At 33.6% G+C, this 19534-nt stretch overlaps 1 protein-coding gene across 1 annotated transcript in view; it reads left to right on the top strand.

Annotated features, from left to right (window-relative positions):
- The window catches only part of SNX2 (sorting nexin 2), a 57347-nt gene extending 40357 nt beyond the window's left edge, over positions 1–16990 (top strand). The window contains exons 8-15 of the mRNA XM_041762121.1: positions 4451–4526; positions 5662–5775; positions 6030–6123; positions 7323–7528; positions 13362–13505; positions 14713–14793; positions 14910–14981; positions 16833–16990. Of these exons, the coding sequence (XP_041618055.1) occupies positions 4451–4526; positions 5662–5775; positions 6030–6123; positions 7323–7528; positions 13362–13505; positions 14713–14793; positions 14910–14981; positions 16833–16883 (838 nt within the window). The 3' untranslated portion in view covers positions 16884–16990. The remainder of the gene's footprint in view (positions 1–4450; positions 4527–5661; positions 5776–6029; positions 6124–7322; positions 7529–13361; positions 13506–14712; positions 14794–14909; positions 14982–16832) is intronic.
- Positions 16991–19534: the final 2544 nt, after the last annotated feature.

The raw sequence follows: 19534 nt of genomic DNA, 5'->3' as shown, positions 1-19534 counted from the left end.
GAGACACATGCAGAGGGAGAAACAGGCTGCATGCAGGGAGCCTGATGAGGGACTTGATCCTGGGACTCCAGGATCATGCCCTGGGCGGAAGGCAGGCACTAAACCGCTGAGCCACCCAGGGATCCTCTGGTTTTTCTAACTTTATCAGCAGCCTTTCCTTAGAGCAAATGTGCAGAAAAACTACAACTACCTCTCATTGAGTGTGATACTACTTTTCACCATTTCCATTGTGCCTTTTCTCTCTTCCTTCGAGTGTTTCTTTCTCCTCATGACCCTTTTCATGTCTGCTTCCTGTATTCTTTTCCTTTTTTTGTTCTGCATCCATCCTTTATATCTCTGTAACCTCTCTGACCTTAATACTGAGTTGGTGAATATTTACAAATACAGCGTTACTCATCATCAGATAATTGCAGATTAAAATTACATCGAGGTATCCCCTCACGCCTGTCAGTATGGCTACATCCAAAAGCACAAGAAACAAGTGTGGACAAGAATGTGAAGAAAAAGGAGCCCTCTTACACTGTAGGTAGAATGCAAACTGGTACAACCACCCTGGAAAATAGTATGGAGGTTCCTCAAAAAGTTCAAAAAAGAACTATCCTTTGATTCAGGAATCACACTATTGAGTATATTTACCCAAAGAATACGAAAACACTAATTCAGAGGAGTATATGCACCCTTATGTTTATTGCAGCATTATTTACAAAAGCAAAATTATGGAAGTAGCTCAAGTGTCCAGGATAAAGAAGATTGGATGTGGGTGTAAAATGGATTATTACTCAGTCATTAAGAGAATGAAATCTTGCCATTTGCAACAACATGGATAGAGCTGAAGAGTATATCACTAAGTGAAATAAGTCAGAGAAAGAAGAAAACCATTTGATTTCGCTTACATGTGGAATTTAAGAAACAAAACAAACAAGCAAACGTGGTGGGAGAGGAGAGGCAAACTAAGAAACAGACTCTTAACTATAGAGAACAAACTGATGGATACCAGAGGGGGTGGGGGTGGACTGTTGGGTTAAGTAGGTGATGGGAATTAAGCATTGTACTTGTCCTGATGAGTATGGAAGTATTGAATCACTGAATTGTCTACCTGAAACTAATATTATACTGTATGCTAACTAATGATTCACAGAGGGGAGGTTGGTGGGGAATGGGTGAAATAGGTGGTGGGAATTAAAGAGGACACTTAACATGATGAGCACTGAGCAATGTAGAGAATTGTCAAATCATTATATTGTACACAAAAGTAATATAACACTGTATGTTAACTATAATTGAATTAAGATTAAAAACCTAATGAAAAAAGTGAAAAATAAGATTGATGTGAAGGGAGGAAAAATGCAAATCCATTCCTTTATTTTCTGATTTAAAAACACAAACCACTTATTCAAAAGGGAATTTTCATTTAAAATGTGCTATTGAGGGCAGCCCCGGTTGCTCAGTGGTTTAGTGCCACCTTTGTCTCAGGGTGTGATCCTGGAGACCCAGGATCAAGTCCCACGTCGGGCTCCCTGTGTGGAGCCTGCTTCTCCCTCTGCCTGTGTCTCTGCCCCCCCCCCCCCGTCATGAATAAATAAAAATCTTAAAAAATAAAAAATAAAATGTGCTATTGAGATAAGCAAAGTAGACATTACGTACAACCAGTTTAAAGAATAAAGTTCCATTGAATGTGATAGTACTTTGCAAATGATAAGAAAGCAAGTAGTGGTCTTTGTAGTATTAAAAAATACATAACATTATACTACATATGTATGCTAGAATTTCATGTGGTAAATAAAAATGGCATTAGAGAATAATATTTAATGCCACAGAAAGGTATCCGTAACATACTGTTGTGCGTAAAAGGATACACGACTATAAGCATAATTGTTATATTTTTGTGAAAACCAAAGTATCTGTGAGTTTGTGTACCTACTCACACTCAATTTAGTAGTTTTATTTAATTTTTTAATTTCTTTTTAAAATTTTATTTATTCATGACAGAGAGAAAGAGAGACAGAGACACAGGCAGAGGAAGAAGCAGGCTCCACGCAAAGAACCTGATGTGAGACTCGATCCTGGGACTCCAGGATCACACCCTGAGCAGACAGACACTCAACCACTGAGCCACTCAGGCATCCCAATTAATAGTTTTAAAGAAATGGTTGATTGCCATTTACTTCTGTATAAGCCTTAAGAAGTAAAGTTTTTACTGTCTTTTTCTAGAATACCATTTTCCAGAATGATTCCTCCGAATCCTAATATGTGGTAGGGTGAGAAAAGGAAAGTCTGTAGACTGTAGACAGTGGAGTCTTCTTAACATAAGGTTTAACAAAGTTAAACCGGGTTTCTTTCCTGCAGGGCAACATACAGTGCTTAATAGGCTGCTGTTCATTATGACTCAGAAATATGTATGCAATATATTTTAGACTTTTTGGTTGTAGAACCATCCTTTTTCCTGGAATATTGCATGAGACTAGTATTCTACAGAACTCACTTTGGGAAGTTGTTTAGAATGTAAGTGGTATGGGACACCTGGGATCCCAGAGTTCTGGGATCGAGTCCCACATTGGGCTTCCTGCATGGAGCCTGCTTCTTCCTCTGCCTATGTCTGTCTGTTTCTCTCTGTGTGTCTCTCATAAATAAGTAAATAAAATCTTTTTTAAAAATTAAAAAAAAAAGAATGTAAGTGGTGTTAGGTAAATACATTTAGGTTTGAAATACTGGGATGTTTTGAAGTTTGGGTATGATATGTTTTGTCTTTCATGAACAACTTATGCAAACTGCTCTTGGCAGTACACAGCCTGACGGTATTGGAGAACATGAGTGTTAAAATTTTAAGTACAATTCCAGTGGGAAGATACCAACATTTCTTTAACACAGACTTAGTGTTCGTGTTGCATCTTGTTTTTAGCTTGGTAATATAGGCAGTATATATTTTCTTAAGCCACAGTGTAGTTGTTTTGCACCATCTATTAAATGCTCTATTTCTGTGGTAATGTTTTCTTATGTGGGCTAATGACTTGAAGTTTAATTTATTTAAATACATAAAAACAGAAGTTAATATGTAAGCCATGATAAATTAATCATCTTAACCATTCAATAGAATTTAACTTAATGAAAGGTTACCATTGTTTTCAAAAACTTTAGGCATATTTTATAATCTTATAATGAGGTAGAAGAAATTACTGGTTGTATTTATTCTGCAAAAATAGGATAAAGGTATATTAACTGAAATACAGTAAAATAATCAAAATACACATGTAATCAATAAGCAAAGTACAGTTTTTTGAAAAATGGGATTAGATAAGTAATCAAGAATCATTAAATAGTGGGCTTTTTTTCTTGTTGATTTTTTTATAAGTGATGGAAATTTGGGCTCTCCTATTTTCTCCTAAAGGCAAACAACTGAAGTTGGGCTAATAGTGATTAATAATAGTGTTTCTCTTTACTTCTAATTTTTATTTTATGTGGTGTCATATAAGAAAAATATGGGGCAGCCTGGGTGGCTCAGCAGTTTAGCACTGCCTTCGGCCCAGGGCCTGATCCTGGAGGCCCCGGGATCGAGTCCCATGTCAGCTTCCTGCATAGAGCCTACTTCTCCCTCTGCCTGTATCTCTGCTTCTCTCTCTTTCTGTGTTTCTCATAAATAAATAAATAATCTTTTTTTTAAAAAAAGAGAAAATAGGAACTTTTAGAAAAATCTTTTTTAAAATAGAATTTTAAAGAAAATTTAGCTGCTGTGTCAAATAAGGATCAAAGCTGATTTGATCATTTGAATCTGTTGACAAGAAAAACTGGTAGACTTTTCTCCTTTTTGGTAATAGGAGTAACAACAAATAGTTGATTGGAATATTTACAGTGATATGTGTGTTGGGACTCTGAAATAATAGCTGGGAACATGATGACTCCACCCAAAAATAAAATTATGCACCAAACTCATATTTCCTTTTACAACTCTAATACTTTGCAGTATGAGATTTGGTAAGTTATTTAACCTCTCCTATGTCCCTACTTTCATGACTTTCCATTTTTTTTACATAATTATGAATTTATAAAAGATAAAAAGCTTTAAACAGTCTAAACATTGCTATAAGAATCTAAATAATTAAAGTGAAGGCGGATGGAGGACATCATTTTACCTAGTTTTTATTATTCTTTATTTTTATTTTTCTGTTGAATTAAGATTTAAAATAAATGGTATTGGGATCCCTGGGTGGCGCAGCGGTTTGGCGCTTGCCTTTGGCCCAGGGCGCGATCCTGGAGACCCGGGATCGAATCCCACATCAGGCTCCCGGTGCATGGAGCCTGCTTCTCCCTCTGCCTATGTCTCTGCCCCTCTCTCTCTCTCTGTGACTATCATAAATAAATAAAAATTAAAAAAAAATTATAAAATGTTATAAAAAAATAAAATAAAATAAAATAAATGGTATTGATAAAGGATAAATTTTATTTTTAAATCTAGGTATCTTCAAAGAACAGTGAAGCATCCAACTTTACTACAGGATCCTGATTTAAGGCAATTCCTGGAAAGTTCAGAGGTATTATTTTTACTTTAACTTTTTATAGGATATGAATGTTCTCCTTATTCGTGTTTGTCATTTTAATAATTTTTATAAAAATATATGTTCAGTAAATAGTTGTATTAGTAAATGGAATGAAATGATTTTTTTGGCTTAGTGTTTAGCTTTAATTATTTAAAGTACTAGCAAATTGGGCAGCCCGGGTGGCGCAGCAGTTTAGCGCCGCCTGCAGCCCAGGGCCTGATCCTGGAGACCTGGGATCGAGTCCCATGTTGGGCTCCCTGCATGGAGCCTGCTTCTCCTTCTGCCTGTGTCTCTGCCTCTCTCTCTCTCTCTGTGTTTCTCATGAATAAATAAATAAAATCTTTAAAAAAATAAAAAATAAATTACTAGCAAATTATCTTCTTTGCATTGATAACTGTGGAATGATCAGCATCATTTTCAAAAATTTTAAACCACATTTTGAAGAATGACTTTCAGTGCCTAAGTTGTTGCTTTAGGCATCATGTTGAAATAAGTTTATTTGGGCCTCCTTTTGGAGACAACTCAACACAGTTTGTATGTCTACATTCTGTATTCTTACCAAGGTTCTGAAATGCAAACTTGTCGCTTAAACAAGCTTAACTTCTAACTGTGCTACTCTATTTGAGATGTTTGGTACATTTGGGGCTCATAACAGTTTAGAGTTTTAATTATTACCCTTTGAACTTCAAAAAAAAACTATTTGAATCCAGAATTTTTGAAAAATATGGAATCACACTGTCTTAACAGCATAAGGGGATTTTTCTTAAGACTTTGTTCTTCTTCCCTTATAAACAAGTTTATTTCTGCAAGCAAACAGGTGGCCAATGTTAAGGTACCTGGCAATTTCTTAATATATTTTGACAAACAGAGTGTTGTTCCATCTAAATGTAAACGTGCAGAAGAAAAGCAAATGGAAAGTCTATTTTTTAAGTTTTCCTTTGAGAGTGTACAAGTAGTGTGTTTGAGAAATTAGATCTCACTATTGAAATGTATGAGAGTGAAGAAAATACAACCTCCTTTTTTTCTTTTTTTTCGTTTTTTTCGTGGGGGTGTGCAGTCCCTTTTGTGCCCAGTTAAACCTCCAGGCTTTTAACCGGTTTGTTTGCCCTTATTTGTCATTCAATTCCAGCTGCCTAGAGCAGTTAACACACAGGCTCTGAGTGGAGCAGGAATATTGAGGATGGTGAACAAGGCTGCCGACGCTGTCAACAAAATGACAATCAAGATGAATGAATCGGATGCAGTAAGAGCTGATTTTTCGACTTGAATAATGAGATGAATTAATGAGCCCAACAATTGCATTTTAAAGCTGTACAAGTAGAAAATAGGATATTAATTTGTTTATTGAGTTTAGTTCTCAGCCACATCAGTTGACTACCATGGTTATACATGGTTAATTTGTTGCTTTAAAACAAGGAATGTGCCTTGCTATTGGTAACCTAATTTACAGTGGTTTGTTCTTGCTAAATTAGCTCCATTTTTCATTTTTTTTCTTAGTGGTTTGAAGAAAAGCAGCAGCAATTTGAAAATCTGGATCAGCAACTTAGGAAACTTCATGCTAGTGTCGAAGCCTTGGTCTGTCATAGAAAAGGTTTGTTTGCCTTATTATTTATTTGTTTAACACCATAAGTTAATTCAACTATTTTATTTAAATTTTATTAAAATGAACATTACAGTTTAATGAATGAAGATGTCTTATTAGTAACTGATATAATTAAAATAACATTAAAAATTTGATACTTGAAATTTATCTTTAAAAAATGTGTACCTGTATTTCATAGAAATCTCTTGAGTTATTTTCTTCATTTTTGAACAACCATATTTAAAAGTCTGAAGGCAGGAGGTTTGTTAAAAATTGACAGAAAATTTAAGTAATAATTTTTTAATTCTATCATGAGAATTTTAGTGTTTTTTAAGAATACAAGAATTTTAATGTTAGGTTTCTGAAATACATAGTAAGCCATTTAGTATGTGCCATTACCAGTAATCCGTTTCAGTAAAACAGTTACAGAAATAAACATTCATTATTGAAAGTAGTTTATAACAGCTCTTGCCATTTGTACTGTATCTTTTAGGGAATAGCTTTATGGTTCTTAGAGAATTTTTTGTAATGTAGCACAGTTTCTAGGCAATATGTTATTAGTCATTGACATTATTCTGTAAACATCTGTTTTTCTTTATTCGAAGTATCAGAAATGATACTGTTCAAAAATCTCTTTTAGAAATTTTTGGTATTTCAGTTGAGCATTGTTAAAGCATTGTATGCAAAGAAAAAAGAATAAGATTTTTATGAATTGTGTGTATTTTACCTGGCTTTTTCTTATTAACTAAATAATATATTCATTAAAAGTTATAGACATTTTCCATTTCATTAAAATGTTTGAAGGCCAAAAAATGTAGTATAAGTCCATTGTATTCTCATTGCTTTCCATATTAAAAAAACATATCTTTTATCTTCTGCAGAAATACACAAAAGCAATGAGCACTTTAGGAAGAAAGAGGAGGCAGATTATTATATTAAATTATTAAACATAGTTCCTCCCCTGGGAATATAGGCAGTGGTTCTTCATAATTTTTCTTTAATGTTCTTCTTAACTTTCAGTAGAGCTCTGAGCAATTGGCATTTCTGCCAAAGGCATTTTAATGGCTAGTGATTTTATATTAATTATTTTAAAACAATTATTTGAGCGATACACGAATTGATACAATTTAGAGGGAATGTAGAAAAATCATTGCAATATTTAAAAACTTTACTAGTGAATACTAAAAATGAATCCTTTTTTGTTTCAGAACTTTCGGCCAACACAGCTGCCTTTGCTAAAAGTGCTGCCATGTTAGGTAACTCTGAGGACCATACTGCTTTATCTAGAGCTTTGTCTCAGCTTGCAGAGGTGGAGGAGAAGATAGACCAGTTACATCAAGAACAAGCTTTTGCTGACTTTTATATGTTTTCAGAACTACTTAGTGACTACATTCGTCTTATTGCTGCAGTGAAAGTAAGCCTTATTTTGCAGTCTTCTTTCAGATCATCTCACTTCTGTGGTTTGCTTCTAGAAGAATTTGGTTAGCTAGAAGGCATGTATTTAAGTGTGTAAGTTCTTTATTCTACCAGTCCATATAAAATGACATCAAGATGATGACTCATAGCCTAATATTTTCTTCCACTATGACTTGAACAAAAGATAAAATTAATGTTTTTAAGAGGTCTAAGAAGTGCCAAACAAGATAAAACCAGCACACATTCACTTCTGTGTTGACATATACAAGTTTACAACCGACTGGTAGCATTTATTGTTCATCTAACATGAACTGAAACTAGCCTGTCCTCTGTTACCATTAGTAAAGGTATAACAGAAGCAGAACAAAAATAGAGCTGATGGTTGCATGAGTATGTTTAATGGTGGCTTTTAGCCTGCATTTGGACTATAAGCAAACATTCTGTGCATACACTGAAATATGTAGTCACTATTTATAGATCAAACGAGACTAGATAATAAATTGTGTTATCTAGTGGTAATGTTTAAGGATAAGCAGTTGAGTTTCTGAATAGTTAGGAAAGTAATCAAGTTAGCAAATGACAGTTGGTATTCTACAGGTTATCTCCAGTATTCCAACAGTTAAACTAAGTATTATTTTATCTATCCAGTGTTTCAGAAGGTACTTTAAGATCTTATGGTGTTTTTCAGTTATTGTTATGAGCAAGAATTGTCATGGGGCGGAAGAACTGGGAGTTTACCTTTTACTGAAAGTTAATGAGACCTTGTTCTTTGCTTTCTTAAGCAAAATTTTTTTCAGCTAAAGTCTATGATGAAATCAGTATTCATCTACAGTCATTGGTATACTGCGTATTTATTTATGATCCTGTTCTCAAGCTGACCATGGCAATTATGGCTAGAGGATTCTTAGTACTTCAGATGTTGCTATCTTGGGTTTGGAAAAATTACCAGTTTTGTCTGTACCTGCTCTTAGGTGTTACTGTTTAAATTCCTTCTTTAGTTAAATTTTCTCTTTAATTATTTAAAGAAGTTAATATATATAGCAGAACTTGTGATAAACAGAAATTCAGTTCACAATTAATGGTTCCTGCTTCTCTCCCACCCACTCTCAACCTCATTTCAGAATTCCCACTAGCATGAGGGCTGCTGTAAAAAAGTAGAGCACTTTGCAAAATAACTGTGGTCCACAAAGGGAAGCTGGGCAGTATCTGTGAGGAGGAGTACCAGCTGAGAAGAGCTAACCTGGGAGGACAGTCCCTGGCAGGAACGGCCTGCTAGTGTCCTGGGTGGTGAGCTCTCACGTGGGCTGGCTGGCCGGCCTCATGCTACTTAAATCTTCCTGCTGGATTTTTACATTCTCAGAAATTGTACTTGGATTCATGTTTCCCAGAATGACAGTTACACTGAAAGAGGTATCACAACCAGCTGAGTTTGGGAGATAATATTTTGTACAATATCCCTCTTTTATAGAGTCATGGAACGTTGAAATGCTCAGAACTGTCTGTGAGTAAAAAAATAAAATAAAACATTTAAATTTGTTTAATTCAGAGACTTCCAAATTCGTAGGAACAGGAGTTCTTTTCACAGACTTTGGGAAGAACTGAATTAGTGATTCATTGACTTCAAGAGATTTAAAGAGCTTTGCTCAAGTTAGAGCTTGACGTAGATGAAGCTCTTTCACATTGGCTTTATGTTTTCTGCTGAAACCTGACCGAGGTCAGCCACACCAAGGAGTTGAGAAATTAGGGGGTAGCATGACAGGGAATTTTTATGATCTTGATATTCAGTTTGGTTTTTGTTTTAAATTGATTCATTTGTATTAGAAAAAGTGATACTTGGACATCATCAGTCCTACAGCCCAAAAAGGTTAAGTTCTTCTCTACCAAAGACCACTTAGTACTTCTTATGCTATTACGTTCTTGTGTGTCTTTACAGAATCAGCTGTGCCACGTGTATGAAGCTGATTTTCTGTTTTATTCTTCCCATCTTTCTCTTTCTTCCTCCTTCCCTCCATGTCTTCCTTCTTGATGAAGGAACATATTATGTGCACTATTCTTTGCCTACTTTTTTCACCCATTACATTTTAGAGAGGTATCCATGTTAGCATATATAGATATGTTCTTTTTAATGTTTGCATAGTATTCTGTTAGATAGCATATAAAAATACCCTAAATTATTTAATCAGTCTAGTTGTAAATACTGGTTTTTGAAAATAACTCTTTGGGCATAAAATTCATAGAAGTGGAGTCACCTGGCCACCTGAATTTTTTAAATTTCAAAAAATATATTCATATTACTGTTCAAAGAGATTATTATTCTTATACTCCCATCAACATACTTGTTCCTTCTTCTCCCACCCAATGATGAAGGTTTTTTTTTTTGTATAAATTTCTTTAGTTAGTGTGAATTTAAGCATCTGTATGGATGATGAGCCGTTTGTATTTCTTTTTGTGTGTGTGAACTCTTCATGTCCTTTGCCCAATTTTCTTTTGTGTTTTCTCTTATATATTCCTAATAGCTATTTAATACTACTTAGCCCTTTGTTTTTATCCATATTGAAAATACTTTCCTTTTAAAAAAGTATTTGTTTATTTGAGAGAGCTTGTGCATCCAAGCACAGTGAGGGGGTGGGAATAGAGAAAGAGGGAGAGAGAAACTCTAGGCAACTACTTGCAGAGCGCAGATCCTGATGCAGGGCTCCATCTCACGACCCTGAAATCATGAGCTGAGCTGAAACCAAGAGTCAGATGCTTAGCCAATTGTGCCACCTAGGCTTCCCAAAAATAGTTTTCTGATGATAAATTTGAAACTAAGAGTACTTGAGAATTAGAGTACAGAGCCAAAGTGGGAAAGGAACTATGACCAATTGAAATTTGGGCCCTAAAGAAGGATGAATTTCAACCATCTATAATATTACCTAGGCCTGGCCTCATATCCAGGAAATTCTTACTTTCTTTGTCCAGTGCATGACCTCTCACATCTAGGACTCCATATTTTGACTAGCACTGTTCCCTAACATATTATGTAGTAAACTCATTGCATGCATTCTCATAAATTGGCCTTTTGAACCACTAGAGTAGGGTCAGGGATTGGAGGTAAAGGTTTTCAATGTGTTTAGCACTAGCACTCTTGATAAAATATTTTCTCAGGGAATCTAAATTTATAAAACATATCAAATATCTTTTGAACCAGTTAGTAGATAGGTTCCCCAAGGAGTTGAAAAGCTTCATTGTTCAACTGTAAGTAATTAGCATCGTTTTAGAACTCCAGGAAGCTGAGCAGCATACTTCCAGAGTCACTAAATTGGAATGTGATATTAATTAAAATTATAATTGCAGTGTTTTGATGGGCCAGGAAAAATGTTCCACAACTGCAGCCTTGTCTAAGCTAAACCAGTTTGCATACATATGTGTAACATAAATTGGCAGAGGGATGGAAGTCCAAAGTGGATAATCAGTGTAAATCTGCCCCTCTTATAGGAGAGGCTGGTCTACTAGAGCAGGCTAGCATCTTAACATACAGTTGTGACTTAATTGATCTTTAGGATAGCATTTTTAGATGGAGTATGATTTTGATTCTTTTTTCCCTTTTTGTGTTCCAAGGGTAGGAAAACAAATGAGGAAAAAATTATTTCTTACAGACCTGAGATTGATTTTTTTTCTTTCAGAAATAACCTGACTTTAGTAGTTTTACCTTTATTTTTTTTTAAGATTTTATTTATTTATTCATGAGAGATAACAGAGAGAGAGAAGGGCAGAGATAACAGGCTGAGGGAGAAGCAGGCTCCTTGTGGGGAGCCCGATGTGGGACTCCCATCCTGGGTCTCTAGGATGACGCCCTGAGCTGAAGGCAGGCGTCAAACCCCTGAGCCACTCAGGGATCCCCCTTACCTTTATTTTATACCTCCTACATCTTTGCCATAATAAACATGTGATGGTTTTGGAATCTTATGAGATAATAAATTGGACAGGGACAAATTACTTTATCACCAAAAAAAAAAAAAAAATTTATATATGTATTGAGAACTTTAGCAAATATTGAAATTAAAGGGCATTTTGGCTAGCTTTTGCCCTGTACTGGTACATATTTTAAATAATTAAATTGTTATTAAACGGTGGAGTTTATAAACAAGGAGCTGATATGGCTTTCTTCCCCTAAAGATTAGGAATATAAATCTTATTTTTTGGTGGTGTTTGTAAGGGGTGAGGGGCAAGGATATGTAATACGAATGCAGTCTGATTATGATTTTTTCCATGTTACTGAGTTGTTACTGTTTGCACTTTTAGTAAAAATGTAGAGTTAATCAACTCGTAATTTATATGTGTATATTTAGAAGTAATCCATAATAATACTTACTAATTGTTAAACATCCACTAGATTCAGTCACTGTGCTAAATTTTTTCATTTTATTCCCAATCCACTAATATAGATCTTATTTTCTTCCTTTTATATTTGGGAAAACAATGGCTTATAGAAATTAAGTTACCCAGGATCATAGAATGACAAAGCTATATTTGAATCCAAATTTGATTAGTTCCAAAGCCTACATTTTTAAAAAGATTTTATTTATTTATTAGAGAGAGAGAGAGAGAGGAAGAAATAAACTCCCTGCTGAGCGGGGAGCCCAGGACCCTGGGATCATGACCTGAGCTGAAGGCAGATCTTTACCCAACTGAGCCACTCAGGCCCCCCAAAATCCCACATTTTTAAAATAAATTATCTACATTTTTTCTGTTCAGTAAGTTCCTATAACATGTATTTATTTACTGTTTCTTGATCCAAAAAGTTCTGTTTGGAGTAATGAAAATAACTCGGGTTTAGTGCTTTCTGGTTCACCCAGTTTACTAAGACTTACTTAATGTGTTCAGTTAGTAAATACATAATATGAATATATCCCCAGCATCAGATTAGGAAAGGAATTACTGTTGGATTTCTTTCATCCTGTCCATCCCCTTTTTTCCCGAGATTTTAGTTACTCTCATGTTTATATTTCATTTCTTTCTTCCATCAACCTGCTCTTGCTTTTCCAAACCCCATGAAAGAACTAGTGGTTTTGGTTGACTTGGTCTGTAGTGGTCTTCTTGACCAGTACTTTGTTTGGTCTTGCCTCCTAGATAGGTGTGGTGTGTGTGTTTGTGATAGATATATTTATGTTTATATTGACACATACATATACCCATTTGTATGCGCACAAGTGCATCTCTACCCATTTGCCCTGTTGATTTTGTATAGAATTCTTTCTCCTTTTGTCCTTTTTTCTTTTTTTTTTTTTTTGAATTGTGTTATGCCTTTACTTTTCAATTGCTTTGCCTTTGTTTTATTTGCCGTTGGTCTTCTTTTCCACATTTTTCTTCACTTCCTGTTGTCTTACAAGTTTTTCCTCATTTTTTTTTTTGCAATTTCTGGCCTATTTCCAACATTCAAATTTGCTTCTGATACTATTTGGTAGGAAAACTTACGATACCAGATTTTTTTCCTATTAAAGAAATCTTTCTTCAAAGCATAGAACTCTGTTAGAAATCTTATTATAAGTCAAATCTAAAACCCAGAAGTCTAGTAAAATCCATCTTGTATGTAGTTTTTGTCTGTTGGTTTATTCAGAACTGTTCTGATTCGTCCAGGGGCTTTTCTTTTTTTTTAAGCAAATGAATATGGATGTTTTTCTTCTGTATCGACATGTTTATTTTCATTATGCCAATATATGATAATAGTGTGTAAAATACTTGGTTTGTGTGTGTGTGTGTGTGTGTTCGTTTTCAGTATCACAGCACTTCTGGTATTTTGAAATTATATCAGTGTTGTCACTTACTAGCATTATGTCATTCACTTATAGGGTGTGTTTGACCATCGAATGAAGTGCTGGCAGAAATGGGAAGATGCTCAAATTACTTTGCTCAAAAAACGTGAAACTGAGGCAAAAATGATGGTTGCTAACAAACCAGATAAAATACAGCAAGCTAAAAATGAAATAAGAGAGGTGATTAATATAAAATGCTTTACTTATCGCTTTACTCAAAATTTTCCATGAGTCATTCATATATGCATAATTTTTCATAAGTTTTTTTCTGAACCATCAACACTAGCCATTTTTCCATAGTTTTATGAACTGTGTTAGACTTACTTCAACATTTTGATCATCATTAAAATCTCCAGAGCCCTTTGTTAGTTTCACATGATTATGGAATGGTTAAAGAAGCACACAAGGAAAAGATTTAAATTAACCTTTAATTAATAATTACACAGTTCTTTTGAGATGGTTAATTTGATTTCAAATAATTATTTTATCTCTGAAAATAGTTTTAGAGCATAGACTTGCCCCACATTTAGCTTTTCAAGCAACATTATCCCCCATATATATGTACTATATATGGTATTTTAGTAAATTTGTATAAGTTTATTATAATTTATACACTTTTTTTGCCATGCTTCAATAAGGAAATTGAAGAGGTAGGACAACCTTTATATTACTAAAAGTAAATGTACCTGCTCTTTGAAGAGTATGTACCACTGTTTTGGTTACATATTGGGAAAATATCATTTCATTGCTTTAAGTCGTCAGTTATTTTATTTTAGCTGCTCCATTGATCACTAATCATAATGTTTTGTTGTTTCTGTACTGAACTTAATGTTTACCAGTAAGTCTTCAGTAGACCGTAATTCCACATTTTTAAAAATTCAAACATTATACTATTAAAAAATGTTTTTAAATGTTTGTTGAACAGTTTTCTTAAAGTATTTCCATGGGCATATAAATGTGGTGAACATGTATTCTTGAACTTGGTAGAATGTTATTGATTCACTGTGGAATAATTGATGATATCAAAAAGAAATGATAAAGCTACCCCAACACTGTTAAATTGTTTGACAGTGAATTTTATACTCAAAATCTTTTCACTGTCTTAGTTGTATTTAAACTATGGAGGTTGTAATTAAGTACTAGAATATCCTAATCTTGAGTATATCTGACAATGAAATATTAATGCAAATTAAGCTGATAAGAGTTTCTAGTACTGAAAAGTTAGATAAAAGTTTGAATGTGATCCTAAATTGATATTTGCGAATATTGAGCTTCCTCGGGTTTTACAGATGTTACTTTAAATTAAATGAGTGATTGTGACAGCTAGTTCTATAATACTTTCCTTGCAGGAATTAAAAATGTGTGTGTTTTTGTTTGTTTCTGTTAGTGGGAGGCAAAAGTACAACAAGGAGAAAGAGATTTTGAACAGATTTCTAAAACAATTCGAAAAGAAGTGGGAAGATTTGAGGTAAGTCTAATTTTATACTTTTCCCAACACCATGGTCATTTTTTGCTGTGATTTTGTAGTAAAATCAGATTTAGTTCTGTACTGATGGGCTTTCTTCTTCATGTATTGTACTACAGAAAGAACGAGTGAAAGATTTTAAAACTGTTATTATCAAGTACTTAGAATCATTAGTACAAACACAACAACAGGTAAGCTAACTTTTTTATGACTTATTTTGTAACTTACAGACTTCTTCTAGAACTTATTTTTGGTTCACTTTAAAGATGTCAGCGGTAGGAGTTTTTAAACTTAAGGAGGAGTGAGAAATGGAGTAGAGAAAACTGGTGACCACAAAGAAAAATATGGTAGTTAAATTGGAACTTCTCAGATGGTTTTTGCCTCTACTCCTGAATACCAGTTGAGATACATTTTTCCCAGATTAAGGTAAAAAGAAACATGCTCAACAGTGTTTTCCCTTTTCTTGTCTTCCTAGTTTTATTTCCCTAGTGATCACACCTCTTTGAGTGAATTCTTACAGTAAATTCTCTTCTGTAACAGAACTAGCTTTTTTTTTTTTTTTTTTTTTTTTTTTTTTTTTTTTTTTTTATTTATTTATGATAGGCACACAGTGAGAGAGAGAGAGGCAGAGACACAGGCAGAGGGAGAAGCAGGCTCCATGCACCGGGAGCCTGATGTGGGATTCGATCCCGGGTCTCCAGGATCGCGCCCTGGGCCAAAGGCAGGCGCTAAACCACTGCGCCACCCAGGGATCCCCAGAACTAGCTTTTTTAAGATTAGTGGGGGGTTTTGTATTGTTTTGATTTTTGTTTTATTTTGTATGTGGTTGGTGGTGATTGTTTCCCACAGGGACATTTGTCTCCCTAACTAGAAAACAGAAGACCATGGATTTTAATTAAAATCTATAACAAGATACTCTGTTTTAGTATATATATTTATGTCCTCAATTATTTATATTTGTCTATTCTCAAATATTTATAATTTGAGTAATCAAATTATTTAATGTCTTGAAAAGAAGGGTTTCTTTCTTCAGTTTGTCTTAAAATATGTGGGTTAGGAACTTATATGTAAGTTATATAATATTATATAATATTATATAATATATAATAAATAGATTGATTTTTTAATTAAGAGATGACATGTCTGGCTCAATGGTTGAGTGTCTGCTTTTGATCCAGGGCGTGATCCTGGGGTCCTGGGATCGAGTCCCGTATCGGGCTCCCTGTATAGAGTCTGCTTCTCTCTGCCTGTGTCTCTGCCTCTCTCTCTCTCTCTCTGTCTCTCTCTCTCTGTCTCTAATGAATAAATAAAATCTTTTTTTTTTTTAAAGAGATAACATATCTTCAAATTACAGGCTTTAAATACTTCATGAAAAAAAAAAAAAGAAAACAAACAAACAAACAAAAAAAAAACAAAAAAAAAAATAAATAAATACTTCATGAAATAATTTATATGAAGTTGTTTTTAAAGGAATTGTTTTAAATGTAACTTTAGTTTATACTTTCATTAATTTTATGGAATACAGAAGAAACACTGGCAGTTAATTCCTTCCACTCTCAAAAGAAGACTACATATCCATTTCTTGCCTAATGTTTTCTTCCTCCTTTTTTCATGGTTTTTGGCTAGAGTAACATAAAACGTGAATATTTTCTGAAATTAGGATATGTTATAACTTTTTTTTTTTATGTTATAACTTTATATTGGAAAAGTTCATTGCAGTTTATTATTTAAGATAGTCTCATTTAATTTGCATTAACAATCTGTTTCTATATGTAATTTTGCATAAACAAAGAAAATCTTAAGTTTTAAGGTTTTTAAAAAATTTACCTCAAAAACTGGAATTAGCTAGTAGTAATTAACATCTTAAGTAATTTATACATGAATTATATTGACAGACTTCAGGTAGGGAAATTAAAATTTTTCCTCTTAGAACTAGACTTTAGTAAATATTAATCATTGTTAGCTACTCATAAAGACTATACAGAATGAATGCATATAAATGGCAAAAAGATAATTAGAATATCTTTGGTTATGATCCACAGCTGATAAAATACTGGGAGGCATTCCTGCCTGAAGCCAAAGCCATTGCCTAGCAAGAAGATTTCTGTTATGAAGATCTTGGATGTTTGTTCCAGTTATGCTGAATTCCACAGTGAAATCATTTAAAATCATCTAAATAAACCACTCTATATTTTATGGATTACATGTGGTTTTTTTATATGCATATATATGTATATATATACTCTGACATTTTATTACAAGCTGCATGTCCTGACCCTCTTTGAATTAAGCGGACTGTGGCATGACATTCTGCAATACTTTGCTGAATTGAACACTATTGTGTCTTAAATACTTGCACTAAAAAGTGCGCTGCAAGGCCAGAAAATTTTACAATATTTTTTCTTTACAATACATTCTGTAGTGTGTTCGCCCTCTTTATGAAGTGAATTATCAATGCATTGATTAATGATCACTTATACATTCCTGTACAGAAATTATGATTTTGTGATTACAGTAATAAAATGATATTCCTTGTGAAATATTAGTAACAAATTATTTGGGTATGTAAACATGTTAGAGATATTTTAAAACCATTTTTAATCACAAATTTTTGCTTCTAGATGTACATAGGTGATGCTCTGATCCATTAATTTTTTTTAGTTGACAGAAAAAGCTGAACTCTTTCATTATAAATTACTTAATGAAGGTTAAGTTCTCTTCTGAAGTCCTCATAAACCAAAGAACATTTATCTTTTGATTCTACTCTGGGGAATGCTCTTGTCTTGAGTAAAAGAGAGAATGAATAATTTTCTTTGCTTGTTTTAGTTCATCCCTATTACCAGTGTCCAGTTTAGGAATTAGGAAAAAATGTATTAATGTGCTTCTGTTACAAGTCCTGTGATTTTGCTCATCTTCTATCTTCAAAGTCCTAGACTTTGCATATATTTAATTTATTCTTTGCCTTTTCTTTGTTTTTCATTTTAAACTGAAGGTAAGATCATCTGTAATCGTAACTGACAGAATGGTACTGTGCTAAAAATCCCCATGATTTGATGAATAACCAACGATAACGTAAAGCACATTTGAAGTAAAATGATATTTATCTTTGACACTCTTCTTACCTATACTGTATCCTGTTCAGATGGCTGTTACCTAATTCTTGATACTGACGAAAGTTTAAGTTGTGACTGGTATGAGAGTTGTTTTCAGTATTTAAAGTGTTCTTAAAGATGTCCTCTTAAGCTTTCCAGCTACATCTCCCAGAGAAGTGTATGTGTAACTGAGTCCTCTCTAGCAGTTTACCGGATACAATTAATATATCAAAGTATTCTCAGGATATGTTTGCTTCCACTTGTTCTAGCTGGAGTTTTAAGCCTACTATAGGCATTACTGATATTTAGACACCTAGAACTCAGAAGAGTACCTGACACATAATAGGTTAATAAGAAAGACTTGAACAGGAAAAAAAATCTGGAAAGATGCAAAATAATATATGTTCCCTTAAAAAGCAGAAATAGGACTTCTCCTGTTGCTTCTGTTAGAGATAACTTAGAAACTTTTGAGAAATGAGCAATTCATAGTAATATATATCAGTTACTATCTTGGTCCCCATCAATACTGAGCAAAATCTATAGTGATGTCTTACTATTACCCATAATTAGATTACTTCCAAAGATACAGTTTACACATAGGTTAAATAGCTTACTCAAGTCAAAATCTTCCATTTCTCTGTGGTACATTTATTAGAATATTCAGTACCTTCAAATAAAATAATAAATATTTTTATTCTTGATCAAACCGAAGAGAGTAACAGACCCAGACCCTGCTCCAGATTTCTTTCTCCTTAACAACCTTCACTAAAAAGGGAGTCTGTTAAAAATGTCAAGTAAATTATATGAGCCTCTGGATAGATACCAGCCTTTTTTTTTCGTATCTTCAGCACTCAGCCCACCTCTCTCTACCTATCAATCTTCACATTTCCTATTCATATTACTAAAATTCTTTCACTCCAGTAAATAGAACCAGGGCATTAATAGTGCTGATCACATACTCTTTTGTATAGATCTGAATTTATTTTTCTTAAGCCAGTTAAAGAAGACTAAATGGGAACAAGCTGAACCTAGAGTCAACATAAGTGGGTTCTGTCTATTCCTAGCTATGTGACTTTGGCCTTAATCACATAAAACTCATCTATAAAACGATATAAGACTGATTCCCTGAAGTGCCTTTCTACTTTAAAATAGTTTGCTTAAAAATATCAAATTTCAGTATCAATATTAATCTATTAGAAAATCAAATTCTAATCAAAATCACCTATTAATAAAACAAGACTAAAACAGAAATGTATGTAAAAAGAGGATTTCTAAAACCTAAAAGGGTGTTATCCTGATGGTATTTTTTGACAAGCTATTTTCAACTATCTAGCTCGTTTTATACATGCATATATATTTATACTGGCCTCAAAATACCCTTGTTTCATTGTTGCTCTTCTCTATATTTTATTATCCAGATCTAGTAAAGTTTTACAGATTCTTTGTACAAGTTGTTTCATGAGTGGTTTTTTTAATAAGCCTCTTAACAAAATCAGGTTTTTCTGAAGGAATGATATAGACAAATAGAGAAGTAAGATTATATTCCTTTAAAAAATGCTTATTGTGTAAGAGAATTATAAAGACTTCCATTTTTCATATATATATATGTATATATATATATAAAGATTTTATTTATTCATGAGAGACACACA

The sequence above is a fragment of the Vulpes lagopus genome, chromosome 7 (assembly GCF_018345385.1).
Source record: "Vulpes lagopus strain Blue_001 chromosome 7, ASM1834538v1, whole genome shotgun sequence".
Classification (NCBI taxonomy): Eukaryota; Metazoa; Chordata; class Mammalia; order Carnivora; family Canidae; genus Vulpes; species Vulpes lagopus.
This window is presented reverse-complemented; position numbering and strand designations above follow the sequence as displayed.